This window comes from Astyanax mexicanus, chromosome 22 (genome assembly GCF_023375975.1).
Source record: "Astyanax mexicanus isolate ESR-SI-001 chromosome 22, AstMex3_surface, whole genome shotgun sequence".
Taxonomy (NCBI): domain Eukaryota; kingdom Metazoa; phylum Chordata; class Actinopteri; order Characiformes; family Acestrorhamphidae; genus Astyanax; species Astyanax mexicanus.
In genome coordinates this window covers 27495317-27514766 of record NC_064429.1, presented here as the reverse complement: position 1 = coordinate 27514766, position 19450 = coordinate 27495317, and the positions used below count along the sequence as shown (strand labels likewise).

The window sequence follows — 19450 nt, the reverse complement described above, 5'->3', positions numbered from 1 at the left end:
TGAATCAGTTTTCTTTTTTTCATTTTTGCAATGATAGTTGTTTGAACTTTGTTTGTGACCCAATTTTGTGTTTTTTTATATGTTTTGGGTTGTATGTTGTGCAAAAATAAAATAAAATAAAATAGAATAAAATAAAATAATAAAAAAAATGACAACACACCGCGCATGCGCACAGCATAGCCAACTCCAGCAGCGCTGTTAGCTGGTAAACCTAAATACGCTGGTCATGTTAGCTACAGGGTGTCTTTTGTGAGTCAGGCCTCTTAATTCAGGCGGTTTTTCATAAACAAGTGCGCACGAGTTTATATTACGCTTAATTAATGTAAGTAAGACCGTCTCTTTCTCAGTCTGTACTATAAAACTGCAGTAGGTGGGCTATTTGGAGCCTGGCTAATGTTATTAGCCGTGCTAGCACAGCAGCAGCTCTCCCTACTTTAGCCACAGTAGTTATATAGTTATTTAATAACCTTTAATTTCTCAGTATTAACAGCGTGTAACTTGTATGTGGCTCACACACTCCAGCCAGGTGGTCCAGGTGGTCCAGTTGGCACAGCTCGCACCAAAACAACCAGGGGTCCAAGTGTGAGTGAGTGGAAGCACCGAGCAGGCATAACATTATGACCACCTCCTTATTATTCATACACCCATTATCCAACATTTAATTAGCTCCACTGAGCAATATAGGTAGTTACAGCTCTGAAAAAAAAAAGAATTAAGAGACCACTTGAATGATGATAATGATCAGATTATCTCATTTTACTATTTACCTATTTACAGTATAACCCCATCAAACAAAGCTGAACGGCTTGAATTTTGTTTAGTTATTTAATGTTGTATTGGTTTTAAAGTAATTGCAATTTACAGGGAAATAGCACATTAATAGCACATCTCAACTAACAAAAACATATGTTGGTAGCACACCAAAGAGAATAGGCAACCAGTGTTATGTTATACGCACTAAAAAAATTCTATTAAATAAATCAAACAACCAATACAGAAGTATAAGAAATGCTACATAGCTACGAGTCAACCAGATTTAAATATTCTACTGCTCTGTCCTGTGGTCACTGGTATAGAACTAGAGGATGACCAACGCAAACTGTCCTGCAACAGATTTAGAGGCTATATGCTTGTTGGAGCTGACAAAATTGATGTTATGCTTGATCTGTGTATATATTGCGATATATACAACAGGTTTCACAAAAAAAACACTGATCTGACATGCCATGGCGTATCTAATCGATCGATCGATCACATCTTTGTACTCACAAAGCACTTCATTAAAAGCACATGTACAATACCTAGCCTAAAGGTAGTGTAGTACAATTGATCAGCTCATGTAACATTCACATTAGCCACCAGAATGGACACAGACTGGCATGATGGTTGGTGCCAGACAGCTGCTAATATCCAGAGCCTTGCTGTACAATAGTCTCTAGGTTTTCTTACAATAGCACATTAAAGAAAAGACATCCAGTGAATGGCAGTTCTGCAGACAGAAACGCCATGTGGGCTTTGCATTTCTCCACTGCTGGTCTGGACAGTTTCTGAACAACTTTCATTTCTTTGTCATATAGTGTCTGATGAGCCGCAGCCATGGCAACAGAAGAAAAGAAGCCAGACAGCGCAACAAATAAAACTCATTCATCATCAGCACCAGCCACAAAGGTACAACACGCAGCACTGTTCAAATGCCACACACCGCCCTTCATCAAATTCCAATCAAAACTGCCATTAAGCATCAACTGCCATCTTTTAGCATCAGGGAAAAGCAGACAGAAAAACAGACACTTACACACAAGCATCAACAAATAAATATAGTATCAGGTGTTTTATTATAGTTTTATTATAGCTTCTATACTGTTTAGTAGAGTTCTTTCTGATTTTCAAATAAATCTACAAGAAGAGTCTATTGCCCTATCCGGAGGGGCTTAGTTTCTTAGGGGCCGTCTGTGAAAAAATATTTCGCACTTCTACTCAGTGATAAAACACCTGCATCCGGACTGCAATTGAAAAAAACAGGAGGACCAGTGAGTTTTTTGGCTTTCTCGGTCACATGACATCGCGTTCAGTAGCTCCTCCATTTCCACTCGCTGCTGTGTTAATGCGCACAAAGTGTAAATACAGAGGACAAATACCTATTTTATTAATCGCGAGGTGATAAAACTCAGACACAGGAATAAAATCACAGCTGACACACATAAAAGAGAAAACTGAGAGATAGTCCGGATAGGGCTTTTCACACCTTCAGAGAAACTGAAGAAATTACAGCATTTCCAGCTTCACAGCATCAAAGAAATCCCAAACACATTCAACATTTATTTAAACACTTTCTTGTGCAAGTGGTTTATATTACTAATCTGCTAAAAAAAAAAGAAACTGATAAGAAACGTATAACTTGCACTTATCTACAACTAGAGTTATATAAATAAAGGGTAGCTTTAGACTTTAAAAGTGCAATATATAATTTCTCTATAAAATTCCTTGTATACTAAATGTTAACAAAAATAGCTATTACCCAACATTATAAATCTCTGAAACTGAGGGAAGAAGGAAGTTGCAAGCTATAAAATGCCATTCTTTCTTAATAAACCATCATAGGGTTTGAAACACATTAGTAAATCGTACTGTAACTGAAAGTAAACCTACTTTAATACCTATTTTAGGAAGATACATATTTAACCTTTAAAGATCTGGCTCACAATTATAAACAAATTTAGTTAGTGCAAGCATATTTCACTATATTCTGAACCTAATATGACAAGCAAAATATTACTTTGCCTGTTTGTCTAACAATGTTAACTCTTTTTCCCATTAGCCTGCTCCAGTGAAGCCAAACTACACACTGAAGTTCACGCTTGCGGGGCACACTAAAGCAATATCGTCTGTCAAATTTAGCCCGAATGGTGAATGGCTGGCCAGCTCATGTAAGACTTACTTCATTTCTTTTCTTTTTTTTAATAAGTTTGAGAATTAGATTTACTTCAGTAGAGTTTTATGCTGAATCTGTAGTATTTCAGACCATGGCTCAGTTTACATTACCAGGTTACAAGTTACTTAAATCAGATTTTTTTGGATGGCTAGATTTTCAGACTGCAGGCAAATCTGATTATTTTTTATTAAAGGAAAAAAAAAAAAACTATCCAAACCAGTCTAGCCCTGTGTAATTTTTTTTGTTGCCTTCTAAACCTAATAGCTTAATTGTGCCACACTTAGGAGCAACAACTGCAATCAAGTTTTACCGATAACTGGCAACAAGTCTTTCACATTTCTGAGGAGGAATTTTGGCCCACTCCCCTTTACAGAATTGTTTTATTATACTGTTTAAGATGAAGAGACTTTGACTAGGCCACTCCAAAACCTTTTTTTTTTTAAAGTCATTCAGAGGAGGACTTGTTTGTTTGCTTTGGATCATTGTCCTGCTGCAGAACCCAAGTACGCCTGAACTTGAGGTCATGAGCAGATGGCCAGACATTCTCCTTCTGAGGGCTCGACTAGTTTGAATAGGGTTTTCCCTTAATAAATGTGCTTTTCATATTTACTCAGGTTATATTTGTCTGATGTTAAAGTTTGTTTGATAATCAGAAAAACGTAAGTATGACAAAAATGCAAAAACAAAATAAATCTATAAGGGAGCAAATACAAATTCACACTATTGTATATTTATGAATGAATTGACATTATAGTCAAATCTGATTAAAGAAACAAAAAAAAATCAAAATTTATTAATGAGGCACACTTGTTATGAATTATAATGCAAATGTAGCTCCTGGTGTAATTATGACGGTTGACGGTGTTTCTTCAGCGGCTGACAAGCTAATCAAGATATGGGGTTCATTTGATGGAAAATTTGAGAAGTCTCTCTCTGGACACAAACTTGTAAGACTTGTAAATTTTTCATAATGTTCTTAAGTGTTGTTTCATTTGTCATTTGCATTTCTATTATTCTCAAGTACTAATATGTTCCCGTTTGATTGTTGTTCTCTGAATTGTGATCTGTTTTGCTCTCCTCAGGGGATATCAGATGTGGCCTGGTCCCCAGACTCGAATCTTTTGGTGTCTGCATCAGATGACAAGACTCTGAAAATTTGGGACATGGGCTCAGTAAGTGCTGGCGTAAACAGAAACTGGGGTTTGATGCTGTTGCCATTAATACCACATGGTTTTGCTTCGTTGGTAAAAATAGAAACATGTTGTCATTGTTGCTTATTGAGTCACTGCTACGATTCAAAGGAGTACATCTAATTTTGTCTACAAATGAAGCTCTCAGCTTGGATATCTATTCACTGCTGTATTGTGACAGAAATTTACATATAATCTTCTCAATGTTTCATGTCAGGGTAAATGCCTGAAGACACTGAAAGGCCACAGCAACTATGTGTTCTGTTGTAATTTCAACCCTCAGTCTAATCTGGTGGTGTCTGGATCGGTTAGTACTGCCTCATATTGATGATTTTTATAGTTTCATGTCATTCATTTGCATTTGCATTAACAAACTAAGTTAAAGTAAGGATTTTCGTCCCTCTGTGCGTCTTGTTAGTTTGATGAAAGTGTGCGGATTTGGGATGTCAAGACTGGCAAGTGTCTGAAAACCCTCCCAGCCCACTCTGATCCTGTCTCTGCTGTAAGTGGACAGCAAATGAAATCTCGTATTGAAATGATTAGGGATGAAATTAACATTTTTGGCAGAGTTAAACATGTGGCCAAACCCTAAATACCTTTTTTATTAGGGTTTGCAGGTTTTGATTAAATTTGCCCATTTTTCACCTTTAAATAAATTACACAAATAATTAAATAACATATTATGTAATACATTATGTATTGCATAATATATTTTTACCTTGTTTTTCTTAAACAAGTGGAATGGTTCATTGTTAGAAGTGCTATTCTAATCATAAATCTGCCTCAGCAGTGCTACTTAAATCATATGGTAGTGAAATTTACACAGAGAAAGGTATCCAGCCTTAAGGTAAACAAACAAATGCTAACTAATGTTAGCTTGGCTAACGTTACTATCCTAGTCCTGTACAGCTCGTATTTTTCAGATAGAAAACAACCAGTTTGTGAAGAAGTGGTAAACTGATACCCAGCATCAAAAGTGAAATCCCAAAAGTATTATTCAATTTACTTTATGTCAGTGAAGCATAACAATAATCTTTAGCTTCCTGTTTGTTGGCTCCATGTCAGCTCCTTCCCTCACTCCCTTTAATATACAGCATTGCAGTATCACTTCAAATAAGTTAGCCTTTTTTAATATAAAATATCTGGCCTTTTCATTTATTCTGCCAAACAAGAAAAGTGTTTTTTTGGCAATTTTCTGTAAAAATAATTGGTTGCCAAATATTCAGTGCATACGTAGGAATAATGAATGCTCTAATGGCTTATATATTTTTTCAGGTTCACTTCAATAGAGATGGCTCTCTAATTGTGTCCAGTAGCTATGATGGACTCTGGTAAGACTCTGGTAGCCCAATTCACTTGGACAGTGTGTTCTTTTTCTTGTTAAAATATTTGTTAAATGGTTCTTTGTATGATTTTTCTTAGCCGAATGTGGGACTCAACATCTGGACAGTGTCTGAAGACTCTTATTGGTATGTGAGTGAGCTTCTTAAACGTAAATGTAATATTCCATTTCCAAAGTCATGTGGTGTTTAATAGGGGTGGGACAGTATATTGATATTGCCATATATTGCATCAATACATGTCTTCAAATATGGATATTTTTATTAAAACATAGCAGATCTTAACTCCCTAAGACTTTTCATTACTCCACATGGTGGTGCTATAATCAAATGAATAGGGTAACCCTGCAGTGAAGAATATTGGTCGTAAAATTCTGTGAAACGTGATACAAATAAATCTATAATTCCTGGTATTTGATTTAGGAGTATTTTATCATCTTTAGTAACACAGCTGATGTATCGTAGAAAATTCTGATTGTAGAATATTGCAGAATCACATTATTATCACCTGAATGTTAATAAAAGTTCCTGTATGAAATCTGGAACATGTAGTTTTGTCTCAGAAGTGTTTGTTTTTTTGTTATTACCTGATAGGATAAAAAATATTGAGATATTTATTGTATATCACCTTTCAGCTAAAAAATATCAAGATATCAGTTCTGTTCGCCCATATCGCCCAGCCCTAAGTAATATCATTATTATGGATGGCAAAGATCGTGATTATATCGTATTGTGTGTAATGGCCATACGGTACATATTAGATAGCATTACCACCCACAGTGGACAGCACAGTGGGCGGTAATGATTGGAAGTGTACAAGCGACTGTGGCAGAAATAACATCCACCTTCAATGCAGGTTGATACTTGTTTCTGTCCCATGACTTTTGGCATATGAGTATATTAAAGCTCCACTAGGTAGGATTGAGATTTTGTGCTCGTGGGGTCCCCCTACAGTTGCAGAGTGTAATAATTGTTAGTTTCTCTTTCTCGTTTTCTGGCTTTCACAGACATATTCGGTCTCTTTCCAGCTTTTACCAGAGTGTCTGTATGTTAGTTTGTAAAGAATGAACCAGTAGTCCTTGTAGTACTGTTAGAACTAAATGTCGGAAAGCAGGTCGCAGTTCTCGCGAGCGTTGGTCGCGACCGCCTCAGAAAACTTATAGAGTCTGGTTTGAGCTTTTTGAAAAGTCTGAATATCCTTTTATATATATATAAAAAAATGATTTTTCCTCACCACCTAACCATGAAATTGAGTCTTTAATATAAAATGACTGATATGGTTTTCTGCATGACAGTCTGTCTAATATCTCTGTCAGTGAGTGAATTATGAGAGTTGATGGAACTAACACACTCATTTTTTCATTCTGCCCTTCAGATGATGATAACCCCCCGGTGTCATTTGTCAAGTTTTCCCCCAATGGGAAATACATACTGGCCGCTACGCTGGACAAGTGAGTGACTGCCTTCCCTCAGGCAGTACAGCTGTTTTATAAGGAGGAAAAACATTACATTTCTTTTAAATTAACTGTGTCTTTTCTTGCTTTTGCAGCACTCTGAAGCTTTGGGACTACAGTAAAGGGAAGGTAGGTTATTTTTATATCTGAAAAAACAACTGATTACATTTTAATATTGACTTATTGTACAATATATGGACATAACCTCAACAATTGTAATATTGCTGATCTCTGTTATCCACTGTGTTTACTTAAACAGTGGTTTATTTTATTTATGTTTTATTAATTTAGGATATTTTTTACCACATTCTAATCACATTCCTTGTCCTCCCCGATCCATCTCCTTGTGTTTTCCTAGCCATGTGCTCCCTAGTGTTACCCGTAGTCTTGATTCTTCCACCTAAATCATTTGTAACTCCGCCCCCTCGTTACCTTTCCCAGGTGTTTCCTGTTTCCTGTTCCCTTGTGTATTTATAGCTCCTGTGTTTCCACGTTCCAGTTTCTGGTCTTATGCGTTTTACATGTCTGTTATGGTTGCTAGTTCCTTGTATTTTCTGTTTCAGTGTATCCCAAGTTTTTATGTACTGGTAGTAAAGTTGTGTTTTTTTCTTGTTTAAAATTACTTACGCTTACGTCCGCTCTTCGGGTCCTTTCTGCTGCAACCCCATAATTTTTTTATTTATATTCCAATCTAGGCCTGTCACAGCAATAAATAACGATTGTACAAAACAATTGTACAATAAATTGACATGATCTCAATAAGTTTACTTATGGAGGAGGGCCCATTAATGATTGAATGAATGAATGAATGGGTTTGGAATATCAACTTGGTTTAAAATCTCTGATTTTACTTATTTTATTTTATTTATTTACCAGGCCTGTCAAGATTATTACTTCATCAATTTGTTGTACAATATATGGACTTGTAGTAGTAATTTTTGCTGACCTTAATTTCACCTGTTATGCTTTTGTCATGACTGGCCTAGTTGTTTTTATAGCATTTACAATCAATATACCTAAACAATCCACAGTACTGACTGCTTGATCTGTATTAAGGGAGCAATTATCCGTCTCAGATGACCCGTCTATTGATTTTTGTCCCCGTCCCCTCTGTCGGCAGTGTCTAAAGACTTACACTGGACATAAGAATGAGAAGTACTGTGTCTTTGCCAATTTCTCTGTCACTGGAGGAAAGGTACGTAGGCTTCTTTTCTTAGATCTGGTTACATTTAGTGCTGCTTTTGGACGTGGGCACAGTCAGTGTTATTTTTAGTTTCAGTGTACAGTATTAACACAAGCCTTATTGATTCCATCCAGTGGATCGTCTCAGGCTCTGAAGACCACATGGTGTACATCTGGAACCTGCAGACCAAGGAGATTGTCCAGAAATTACAGGGACATGCAGGTAGGATACCATCGTAAAATAAATTAGTCAACTGACGAACATGAATGAATAGGTAGGATAGGGGGAACAAATTGCAAAATTAGTGTTGTGGAAATGCACGAATTCCAGCTGTTCCTGAAAATATCTGGTGATTCACTACATGAGAATGAAGATCACCATAAACATTGTTTTTTAATAAGCTATCTGTTCACTTTCAAAGTTCTCATTGCCTCGTTTTATGGGTGTACTCAAACTAAGCAATCCGTGCGTTTCACTAGTGTGATCGCTCCGAACCGGTTCACTTGGACTCGAGCACGGTGTGCATGCAGTTTGAGCGTTATCTGTACTATCTGTAATATTGTGATATAATTTTAGGGCCCACTCCTATACCAAAGTTCATTTCACACCAGATTTCTCCTTTAATTGAATGAGAAAAGTAAGCAAAATAAACAATCAGAAGTGTAAAAAATATTCGTTGTACATTAGGGGTGTGTGATATGGCTCTAAAATAATATCACGATATTTTAGGGTATTTTTGCGATAACGATATACTTGGCGATATAGGAAAACTAAAATAATTCATTCATTTCAGGAATATCGTATAAGAGTATAACAGTATAATCATAATGTGGCAAAATAAATAATATAGCATAAAATAATATAATGCAGCAAAAAATATTGCAGAATATTTAGTGCATGCATATAAACTGCAAACTAAAACAATTATACAATGAATACACTTAAAGCTTCACAGTAAATAATAGGCTACTTTTAAGACAGAACAGCCCTATTATCATGATATGGATTTTAATATCACGATATATTGTATACGATATAATATTGCCCACCCCTATTGTACATGGAAAATAGAAGAACCAAAAAAAAAGAAAGCCTAGACACAATCCATTTCAACTGCTGTGTGCTTTTGCTTTGCTGCTTTGTTGTTCCTAGATGTGGTGATCGCGACAGCTTGCCATCCCTCTGAGAACATCATAGCGTCTGCAGCTCTGGAGAACGACAAGACCATCAAACTGTGGAAGAGCGACTGCTGAAGCAGAGGAGTGCGTGATAGACTCTTCACCAGAGACGTCTGGGAGACGTCTGAGGAGCTGTGAGGAGTTATGAAGAGTTGTGTTAGTGTATGCTGTTATTGTTTGAGAAGCTTTAGAGAGCTGAATTCTGCAGGGTTAACTGAGAGATGGGCTGGCCCAGTCTGCTCAGCGTAGCTGACAATCTCCCCACTGCACTGTTCCCTCTTTATATGTTATTTTTCTACTGTAAATATTCTTTACAGTCTTTAATTTCGCTATTACTGTTGGTATCAGTGATGAGTGAGGTACCAAATCAGGGTTGAGAAGCCTTCTGCTCTTTCTGCTACTGATATTAACTTTCTATGAACTGAACTGGATTTAGTGCTCTATTATGTTATGTTTGTGCTGCAGTACTGAACCCTGAATTATGTACAACCCTTAAATCAGAAAGAAAAGGCTGGGACAGTATGGGAACTGCAGTATGTAATAAATGATTGAAGCAAGGTCTGTCACAATAATAACATTATCTTATTAACTTATTGTGCAATAAGTAGACATGACCTCAATTATATTTGGTGATATAATGGTGATATCGTCTCATATATATATATATATATATAGTCATGCATTAACAGACCAATGCTTTAATAACTGACTGCGACTTCATACACACAGTGTATTTTGTAGTAGGTGAAGAAAAAATGATTTATTTCCAAAACCTTTCATTTATGATCATTTCAATTTTGTTGTCTTTAAAGGAGTGTGATTTGATTTGTAATGCTTTTCTTTTATCAATATGTTAGTGGCATTAAATGGTCTTAAAATGACAATAATATTATTTATTGCGATAATTTCTGAGACGCTATATCATCCACCAAAAAAATAATTAAAATCTTATTGTGGCTGGCCTAGTGTACAGCGTTATGTACTGTACATTTACTTTGACTTTTATTTTGATTGCAGACAACCTTCTTAACCCGAGATATTTTATGCTGATTTCATTTGTTAATATACATCCAATCCTGCAATAATTTCATTGCTGCAAAACATCCCAAAAAAATTGAGACTGTAAATCATTTACTTTATTATGTTTTGTAATGTTGTCACTCCTTAAAGACGCTTTCGCATTGAGAATTCCAGGTGGTAGTGTTTTCTGGTGTTATTTTGCAGCCATGCCTCTATAATGTGTGCAGTGTGTGATTTGGAATTGTCCTGTTAAAAGAAAGGCCTGGACATCCTTGGTAACGAGTCGTGTTCAAGGCAGCGTATGTTACTCTTAGGGCCTTTTTTTTACACCGGCACTTTTTGGTCCGCTTAAAACGGACTCTGATTTGTTTGTACCCTTAGTGTGGTTTGATTGAGCAGGAAATCAGACCCAGCTATTAAATATACTCCTTTTATTTGAGCTAAACTGCTGATAATTTATGATAATGATATTTATAATTATAATTATAATATACTGGGATAATTATAATTAGCCCAGCTATAAACAAACGCTGCTCCATGCTGTTGACTATGCATGGTATGTGCAGCGCTCACTGCTCACAGCCGCACGACTCTGCTCACTACATGTACATCTGTACTGTTTCAGCATTCTGTGTTAAAGCAGCTTTAAGATGAACAAATATACACGCTGGAGCACAGAATCTCCTTGTTTGATTTACTTTCTTGCTCACACAGCAGACAACTCTGACCAATCAGAGGAGACAATGTGATATCAACTGATTTGGACCATAAAAACCAACTGTAGGTGTGAAGATGCTCTAATATCTCAATGAACTGTTCAGACACACACCCACACCATGACAGAGGCTGGCTTTTAGACTTGCTGCTGTTGCTCCTTTAGTCTGGAGTTTATTATAACATCCGTTTCTTTCAACAACAACAAAAAAAAAGACCTGTAATACTAACTGGTCTGACCACAATAGACGTTTTCACTGCGTGATGGTCCATTCTAAATGTGTCCCAGAGAGCCCAGAGAAGCCGACACCACTTCTGGACATAGTTAACAGGCTTCTGTTGTGTCTAAAATCTTTCTTTAGTTCTTTATTTACTTGATTATACTTCTTAACTAGCCTTAAATTCTTCATGTCCTGATGTTTTTTTGCTATTTTGAATTGAGTTTAAAAGGACTGAAATGCAATTATGGATGTATATTAAGAAATATAATTGAAAATCAAAATTTGAGCAAACTAGGGTTTGTAAAATGTGAAATATCTTCGGTTTATCATGTCTGCAGTCAAATAAAAGTCTAATTAAATTTAAGAAACACTGTGTTATATTATATTTGCACGTTTCATACTGTCCCAACATTTCCTAATTTGGGGTTGTAGCAGAAGTAACTGTGGAGAATTGAGACCTTTGAGACTTTTTTTGAGTTTGTATCTTTGTTGAAAAGATGGGTTTGGAAAACATTTAGGTTGGAATAGGTTCAACATGAGAGCCAGGATTATTATTATATTATTATTATTTTATCCTCCTCTCAGATCTTTAGTAATGAAAAGCCAAATATGGAATTAATGAACTGTTCTGTTGTTCTATTATGCTTTTGTAGGGCGCAGTGTACCCTATGTCTTTTCTACTTTCAGGACTTGTGCTTTTGTAAGCCTTATGCACTTACCAAATATGACTAGGAAACTAATAGCACCTTAGTTTGGATATTATTGAGACCAGATTAATTTCAAAGTTTTGATTTGTACCTTGTTATTTGAGTTTTTCGCTTCAAATATTAATTGTGTGTGGGAAGCTATGAAATAATAGCTGCTTTATTTATAAGAGTATAAGTATATTACAGTGAACTGTCTTTATGTGAATATATTATTATGTAATAAGACACAGTCATGTCAGAATATAATGACCACCTCCTTGTTTCTGTTTTCATTTAATGTCATTATTATATCAGCTCCATTGATCATCAAAAAGCACTATGTAGTTCTGTAATTACACACTGTAGTACTTCTGTTTCTTTAGTGGTCAGGACCCTTCAGGACCACCACAGAGCCGCTATTATTGGGTGGTGGATCAAACTAGTCATAATTCTGAGATGTTAAGTAATAGTATCTCATAATTATGACTCACTATATTATAATTATGTGTGAAGATACAGTATTGTGCAAATGTTTTAGGCACCTGTGGGAATTCCAGTAATAAAAAAGTTCCTTATCTGTGAAGTAAGAGTTTAATAGAATTACAATAAATAAAAACAGCAATTTTACAAAAAGCTTTTTTTTTTACATCATTGTTTTCCTTTAAACATCTCCTAATCTGTCCTTATTTAAGTTTAATAGAGTTATTTCTACTTCTCATCATATCAAGTGGTTTGGTAAATGTGGTAAATCAGGTGAGCTGCTGACGGAACTGAACATATAGTTACACATGCTGGCTGAGGAGCATCCAGGAGAAACCTGGAACTACAGTTTGTTCTTCAGCTTGGCTCACAGGATATAACATACTTAGTTAAAAAAGAGAATTTCTTGTTACGTTTTACTGTATGTACAGTATGTTTATTTGCATCTGGTCAAATCATATGTGGTGCTTTTTTTTTAGGTATTATTGCTGAGATAAATGGATTAGTGAAATTTGCTGGTGCCTAAAACTTTTTGCACAGTAATGTATCTGTAGAAACAAGGAAGTGGTCACTAATATTCTGATATGACTGTATGTATTGTGAAACTAATCATATAGAACTCATATATTGAAGACGACACTGTGCAGAATTGAGAATTATTTAATAATAGTCCTTTTGAACAATAAACATTGTATGATAGGACAACACACAATCAATCCACTCTCGTTTTACTAGTGTATACAAAAAAGGATTTTCCACAATTTCCAGGTGAAGCCCAATGAAACAGAAATAAAGCAAAACCAAATAAAAGAGGGGAACGAAACATTTTAATGGCAGCCTCTCCTTTAGTCCTGTTCTTTTTTTTAAAGGGCAGTGATCCCTCTTCTTTTTAAAAATCAACATTTACACCGATAAACGTCTGCGACATTCAGCAGAATTAAGGAAACGACTGCATTGGAAATAAAAGCTTAAAATTACAATTGTACAAAAATAGATATTTCTCTTTAAATCCGTCTCTTCTCTAATGTTTTGCCAACACAATTAATTACCTGAATTTCCTGGATAGTTCCTTTGGGAAAGCCCACCACCTGCCGAATAGCTGCAGCAGGATTTAGCTGGTTTAATAAACCATGTTTGGCTTGTCCTGATAGAGGTGACTTCTCTAGATTTAGATTATAAAGCTTACCTCTCCTGCCCAAAACTGATGTGTGAATAGCTTTTTAGCTGATCACTTTTCTTGTAGCTGGTTTAAACCATCAGATTAAACCCTTATGTTATTGTTTTCCATCAAATTGACCATTTGGACGTTTACAAATACGGGATTAACTAGACCCTGTTTACACCTGTTCACTTCTTTGCTTTTCAGTATCAGGATCATTTATATCTGTATTTGGTCAAACCACATGGTGTTAACTCAAACCAATCACTTCAGGATGTGATCTGAGATGCCTTTGCATTTTCCTACATTGTGAAGTAAAAGTGAAGTGATCCAGTGTTGTAACTTAAAAAGTATTAAACAAACCAAAATACTCTGTGAAGAGGCATTTAGTTGCTGTTAACTATTCTGAGGCTGGTAACTCAACTGATGAAACTGTCCTGTGCAACAGAGGTAACTCTTGCTATTATTTTCCTGGAGCGGTCCTGATGAGAGCCAGTTTCATCATTTCCATCGTTTTTGTTGGTCTTTGTGACTGCACTTGAGGATACTTTCAAAGTTCTTGAATTTGTTTTTGAATTGACTGACCTCCATTTCATAAAGTATCTTTTTCTTTACTTTTTTGAGTAGTTCTTGCCATAATATGGATTAGAACATTACTCAAATAGAGCTATTCACTGTAACCTGTAACTCTACCTCTTCACAACTCTACAACTGATGCTCTCAAACACATTAAGAGACAAGAAATTCACTAAGTAATTAACTCTTGATAAGTTTAGCACAGCTGTTAACTGAAAGCCATTTCAGATGTCTACACAGGATGAGCAAAGCTTCTAAGTCTTCTAAGTAAGAGGTGCTACTTTGAAGAATCTAAAATATAAAACATGTTCTGGTTTGTTTAACACTTTTTTATATTAATCTACAATGCAGAACATTTTTAAAATATCCTAAATGGTACTGTATACTTTCTGTGCCATTAGGTAGAAAGGCATGTAGGCAGTCCAGTTGTTAAATTTTATCTGAATGCTTCAGTCATTCCTAATGAAATGATTGTCAGATCATTTGATTATTTCATTAATTGAATCTGTGATGTAAAGGGTACTGCAAGAAATAGAACAACAATAAAATATAACCTGCTCCAGATTTAAACATGCACTGGGTCAATTTGATCAGTGGATCATAACAACAGGGTTTAAATGATCTGAAACTGAGGGGCTTTAGGCTGCAAATCATTAGTGTATACAGTATTTCACCCTGGGCATCCTATAAGAGAACTGTCACTGATGAGTCTTCCGCTTATTGTATAAAGAAAATAAAGAAGATTAAGTTGAATATTGAGTTTGAATATATGTGTGAGAGTCAAAAGAGATTGGTAGTGACTGCTCAGAGACTCCTCCAAATCTGACTCTTCAGCATCATCATCATCATTATCACTTTCTTTCGTTATATAAAAAAACACTGTTGAGTGCAGCTTGGCTCAGTCTGCAAATGTAATTGAGGTTCCATGTATTGTTTGTTCCTTATTGAAATACATATAGGATAGGCCTGTCACGATAATTACAATCATTATAACTGACCTATCGTAAGAATTAGAACTAACATTGCCAATATTTTAGCCCTATTAGCATCGTGCCACTCAATAATACTTATATATTATAAAATGTGACATTAGAAAAAGGTATATGCTCAAACATATAGCATAACTCACTTAATAGCCATAAAAAAAAATTGCATTTAAAAATACAACCTTTGCAACCTCTTTTAGAGGCAAAAAAACCCTCCTAAACTAATTTTAATTAAAACCTCTGACCTTTAAAGCCTAAAAGGGTGTAATAGTGTAATATTAAGTGGCTTAAAATCACAGCTCTGGAAAATATTAAGAGATCACTTCAGTTTCTGAATCAGTTTCTCTGATGTTACTTTTTATAGGTTTATGTTTGAGTAAAAGGAACATTGTTGTTTTATTCTATAAACTACAGACAACATTTCTTCCAAATTCTGAATAAAAATAGTCATTGCAGAAAATGAGAAATGGCTGAAATAACAAAAAAGATGCAGAGCTTTCAGACCTCAAATAATGCAAAGAAAACAAGTTCATATTATCAAGTTTTAAGAGTTCAGAAATCAGTATTTGGTGGAATAATCCTGGTTTTTAATCACAGTTTTCATGCATCTTGGCATGTTCTCCTCCACTACTCTTACACACTGCTTTTGGACCAGCAGTTCAGCTTGGTTTGATGGCTTGTGATCATCTATCTTTCTCTTAATTATATATTTTTTTATTTTCGTAAAATCAAAGAAACTCATCATTTTTAAGTGGTCTCTTATTTTTGTTCCAGGAGCTGTATATGGCATAAAAAACAATGCACTTAAAAATACAACTTTTGCAACCTTTTTTTTACATACAAAAACCTTCTCCTAAACTGATTTTAATTAAAACCTCTGATCTTTAAAGATTTTACAATTATCGTGACAGGCCTAAATTCATTATTATGCACAAAAAACAGAACTAACTAATATTGAACTACAGAGAAAACTGAGAACATATTTGTTTAGCATGTGATTTTTATGCGATTGCATAAACCTGAGGTCTCTGAACAATAGTTATTCTTTTTTTTTTTTGCAATGGTTGCACAAAGGAGTCAAAGCTGCACTGTCACGTATCCAACACTAGGGGGCAGAATAAGCTCTTACATATCCAAACCTTTACACATCTCTATCCCTGAGGCCAGACCATCATCTGGATTCTCTTAACTAATTGCATATTTTCATATTTCATATTTTTGTAGCACAAGAAAAAAAACAAAACCCTCACAAATGCTGCTTTGCTGGGACTCGATCTATCCTATACACGCCATTGATAATCTTTGGAAATGCTGGATACGTATTAATTGAGATGAATTATAGAGGCAAAACAATTGAGAAAGCGAACATGTAAATATTTTACACAACTCTGGATCAACGACGGATCCTTTTTATTTTTTGTTTCTTCTCTTATTTCTTTCTAGAATAAAAGAAAGAGCGAATCGGGCCAAGAGCACACCTGCTTCTTATATTCACGCTAGACCGTTCTGTCATTCATATGCTGTAAAAAAAACGCCTCTTCCAAAAAGAAAAGTACTTTCTAGCACGGCCAAACAACACTGCAGTTTCCTCCTGGTGGGAACGGACTCCTGGCAGCCTTGCTAGTGTCAACACTGTTTGACAAAAACAACGACAAAAGAAAAAGAAAGAAAAAAAGTTAAGTGCTGGAAATACAACCATTCCTTATTCATGTATTACAATGATCAATCATAACCTGATTATTTATTTCTACACACATTATCCATTTCTTCAGCTCCACTGGGCATAAATAGGAGCACTTGTATAGAATAGTTCTATAAAATGAATATACAGACTGTAGTTCTGTAATCTGTTTCTCTGCATATATTATTATTATCCTCTTACTTTCAAAATTGGTGCAACACAGCCAGATCTTCTGTAATTTTTTATGTGTGTGTGTAATTAGGTATTAATTGGCACTCTGTCCTGGGTAAATGCTGTAGTGCTGGATGCAGTCCTCCATGCAGGTGGACAGTTGTTTACGGTTAAGAGTATGCTGTGCGTTATTGGCTGCCACTTCTCACCGGTTTGTAAGTATGAATAGTTCTGTGTAAAATGTTTAAATTGTAAAGCGTCCTTGGGTTTCTAGAAAGGCGCTATATAAGTGTAACTTCATTTATTAATTCATTCATTCATTCCATCTCTGACTTTATAAGATGGCATCTATAAGATGGAGCAGCTACAGTTTGTAGGCTTGCCTAATATTACAGAGTGGACAGTAAGTGGAAACATGATTATTTAAAAGAGTGTTCAAAAACTGAACCACTAACACACTAATCACCACTATTTCACCATGCCAGTGCAGTGCAGTCACTGCGTTGCTAAGACTGAGAAAATATAAAATTAACCCTGTCGGTGGGTCCTGACTATTGAAAAACAGAGAAATGCAGAGAAACAGATTACAAGACTATTAGGCTAAAAAAAACACAAAAGAAAATTGATAATGGTTGTAGAAATGAGGAGGTGGTCATTCCTAATGTTATGCTTGATCAGTGTATTGTATCTTTGTATCTCGTATCTTTTCTCATATCAATGAACAAAATCAAAAAAAGAAACCGAATTCAAATTCAGATTCAACATTTGCGAACAAACTATATATGATTAACACTGAACATCAGTACAGTACATACAGTACAGTTCATAACCGGAAGGCAGTGATGAGGTGTGAAAAAAAAAAAAGTGAAAAAAGGAGTCATGTGGTACCGGCGAGAGGCGTATGTGTGTAAGAAAGAGGTACTGCAGAGTTTTGCATCCTTTCCATCATGAAAACCTGGCTGACATGAATGCGCTGAATGCACAGAATGCATTGAATGCATTGAATACGGAGATGAAACTGTGTTTTACCATCATCATCATCATTATTATTATAAAAACGCTGTAAAATGCTGAATGCAGAGGTAGGCCTCCAGGAGGCAGAAGAACCAAAAAAAAAAATAATAATCCATAAAATAACCAATAAATCTTCAATAATTCACTGACTGAACCTCCCTCCCGTGTAGCATGAACTCACAAATGCATCCCAGCGATGACTCTCCTAATGAATCCGTCTTCACTATATAATTTACTGTATTCCATAGCTCAACGGTCCTTATGTATTTTTTCTTTTATTCCAAATCAAATACAAAACTTAAAAACGGAAAAATCCGAGTCCGAGTTTGACGAACCGAAGCAGAGCTGCTTGCTGCTTGTAGCTTGAAGAGTTCACACGTCTCTTTCTCCAGGACTGTTACTTCCGAAATTAACAGGACAAGATAGAAAGAAGATGCGCCCGGGCTCTGCAGCCTCTCTATAGGTGGTCTGTGCACAGGGCTGCTGCACGTGCGGTGCGTCATCATCATCGTTCGTAAGAGAGATCTCCTCTGAATCATTGTCCAAAAAAGAAAATAAAAAATAAAAAAACAAGGGTGATTTTTGAGGCACTCAAAAATTCCATTATGTATTTTGGTGCGGCGCCTCCAGCATTTCCATTAAGAAAGTGTCGATGGGTGTGTCTCCAATAAGTTTGAAGAAAAACAGGTGCTCCAGACACTTCAGGCCGATGGATCGCAGAGCAGGCAGCCGGAGTAGCAGTTTGGCAAATCTAGTGTGAGAATAAACAGAGAGAAACGCGTTACAATATAAACACGCAATTTAGAAAAACAATTTAGAAAAAGTGCTACAATTGACTTCACAGCATACTGGATAAGACGGTTTAAACCAGGCCTTAGGCAGTACAGTAATGTATACAGCTCTGGAAAAAAATAAGCGACCACTTAAAAATTAGTTTCTTTGATTTTACCAAATTGAAAACCAAGCTGAACTGCCTGAATTTTGTTTTACCAGGAGTGGCATAACATTATGTAAAAGCAGCATGTAAGACTGGTGGAGGAGAACATGATGCCAAGATGCATGAAAACTGTGATTAAAATACAGGGTTTTTTTTTTTTATTTGGATTTTTTTGGGAGAAATGTTGTTTGTAGTTTATAGAATAAAACAACAATGTTCATTTTACTCAAACATAAACCTATAAATAGCAAAATCAGAGAAACTGATTCAGAAACTAAAGTGATCTCTTAATTTTTTCCAGGGTTCTCAACTGGTCTGAGCCCGGGACCCACATTTTTTTTTTTTTTTATAAAATACAACCCAAACATTTTTTTTTTTTTTGAAAAAGAGCCTTTAAAAACCAACTCAAACATACATATATGCATGCAAAGTGAATTTAGGATATTTTTATTTTGAAAACTGAGGAGGACAATACATGTAAATTATTAAAGAAATTATATATTTCACTTCTCTGCATATCAGTGAGTA

At 35.6% G+C, this 19450-nt stretch overlaps 2 protein-coding genes across 8 annotated transcripts in view; one reads left to right on the top strand and one right to left on the bottom strand.

Annotated features, from left to right (window-relative positions):
* The first annotated feature begins 170 nt into the window (after positions 1-170).
* Positions 171-13110, top strand: LOC103023146 (WD repeat-containing protein 5-like). 7 transcript variants are annotated; one of them, XM_022667463.2, is made up of 15 exons: positions 183-322; positions 523-582; positions 1578-1668; positions 2819-2927; positions 3806-3879; positions 4015-4104; positions 4340-4429; positions 4541-4624; positions 5398-5453; positions 5545-5591; positions 6838-6913; positions 7012-7045; positions 8037-8111; positions 8234-8321; positions 9252-13110. In XM_022667463.2, the coding sequence occupies exons 3-15, from the start codon at positions 1597-1599 to the stop codon at positions 9350-9352; spliced, it is 996 nt and encodes a 331-aa protein (XP_022523184.1). In that variant the 5' UTR covers positions 183-322; positions 523-582; positions 1578-1596; the 3' UTR covers positions 9353-13110. The 7 variants fall into 7 exon arrangements, with proteins under 7 accessions (XP_049326241.1, XP_022523184.1, XP_022523185.1 ...); XM_022667464.2 differs by having other exon boundaries at positions 523-586; XM_049470284.1 differs by lacking the exon at positions 523-582 and having other exon boundaries at positions 171-205.
* Positions 13043-19450, bottom strand: part of rxrab (retinoid x receptor, alpha b) — a 104449-nt gene continuing 98041 nt past the window's right edge. Inside the window, exon 11 of the mRNA XM_007243872.4 lies at positions 13043-18736. Within this exon, the coding sequence (XP_007243934.1) occupies positions 18589-18736 (148 nt within the window). The 3' untranslated portion in view covers positions 13043-18588. The remainder of the gene's footprint in view (positions 18737-19450) is intronic.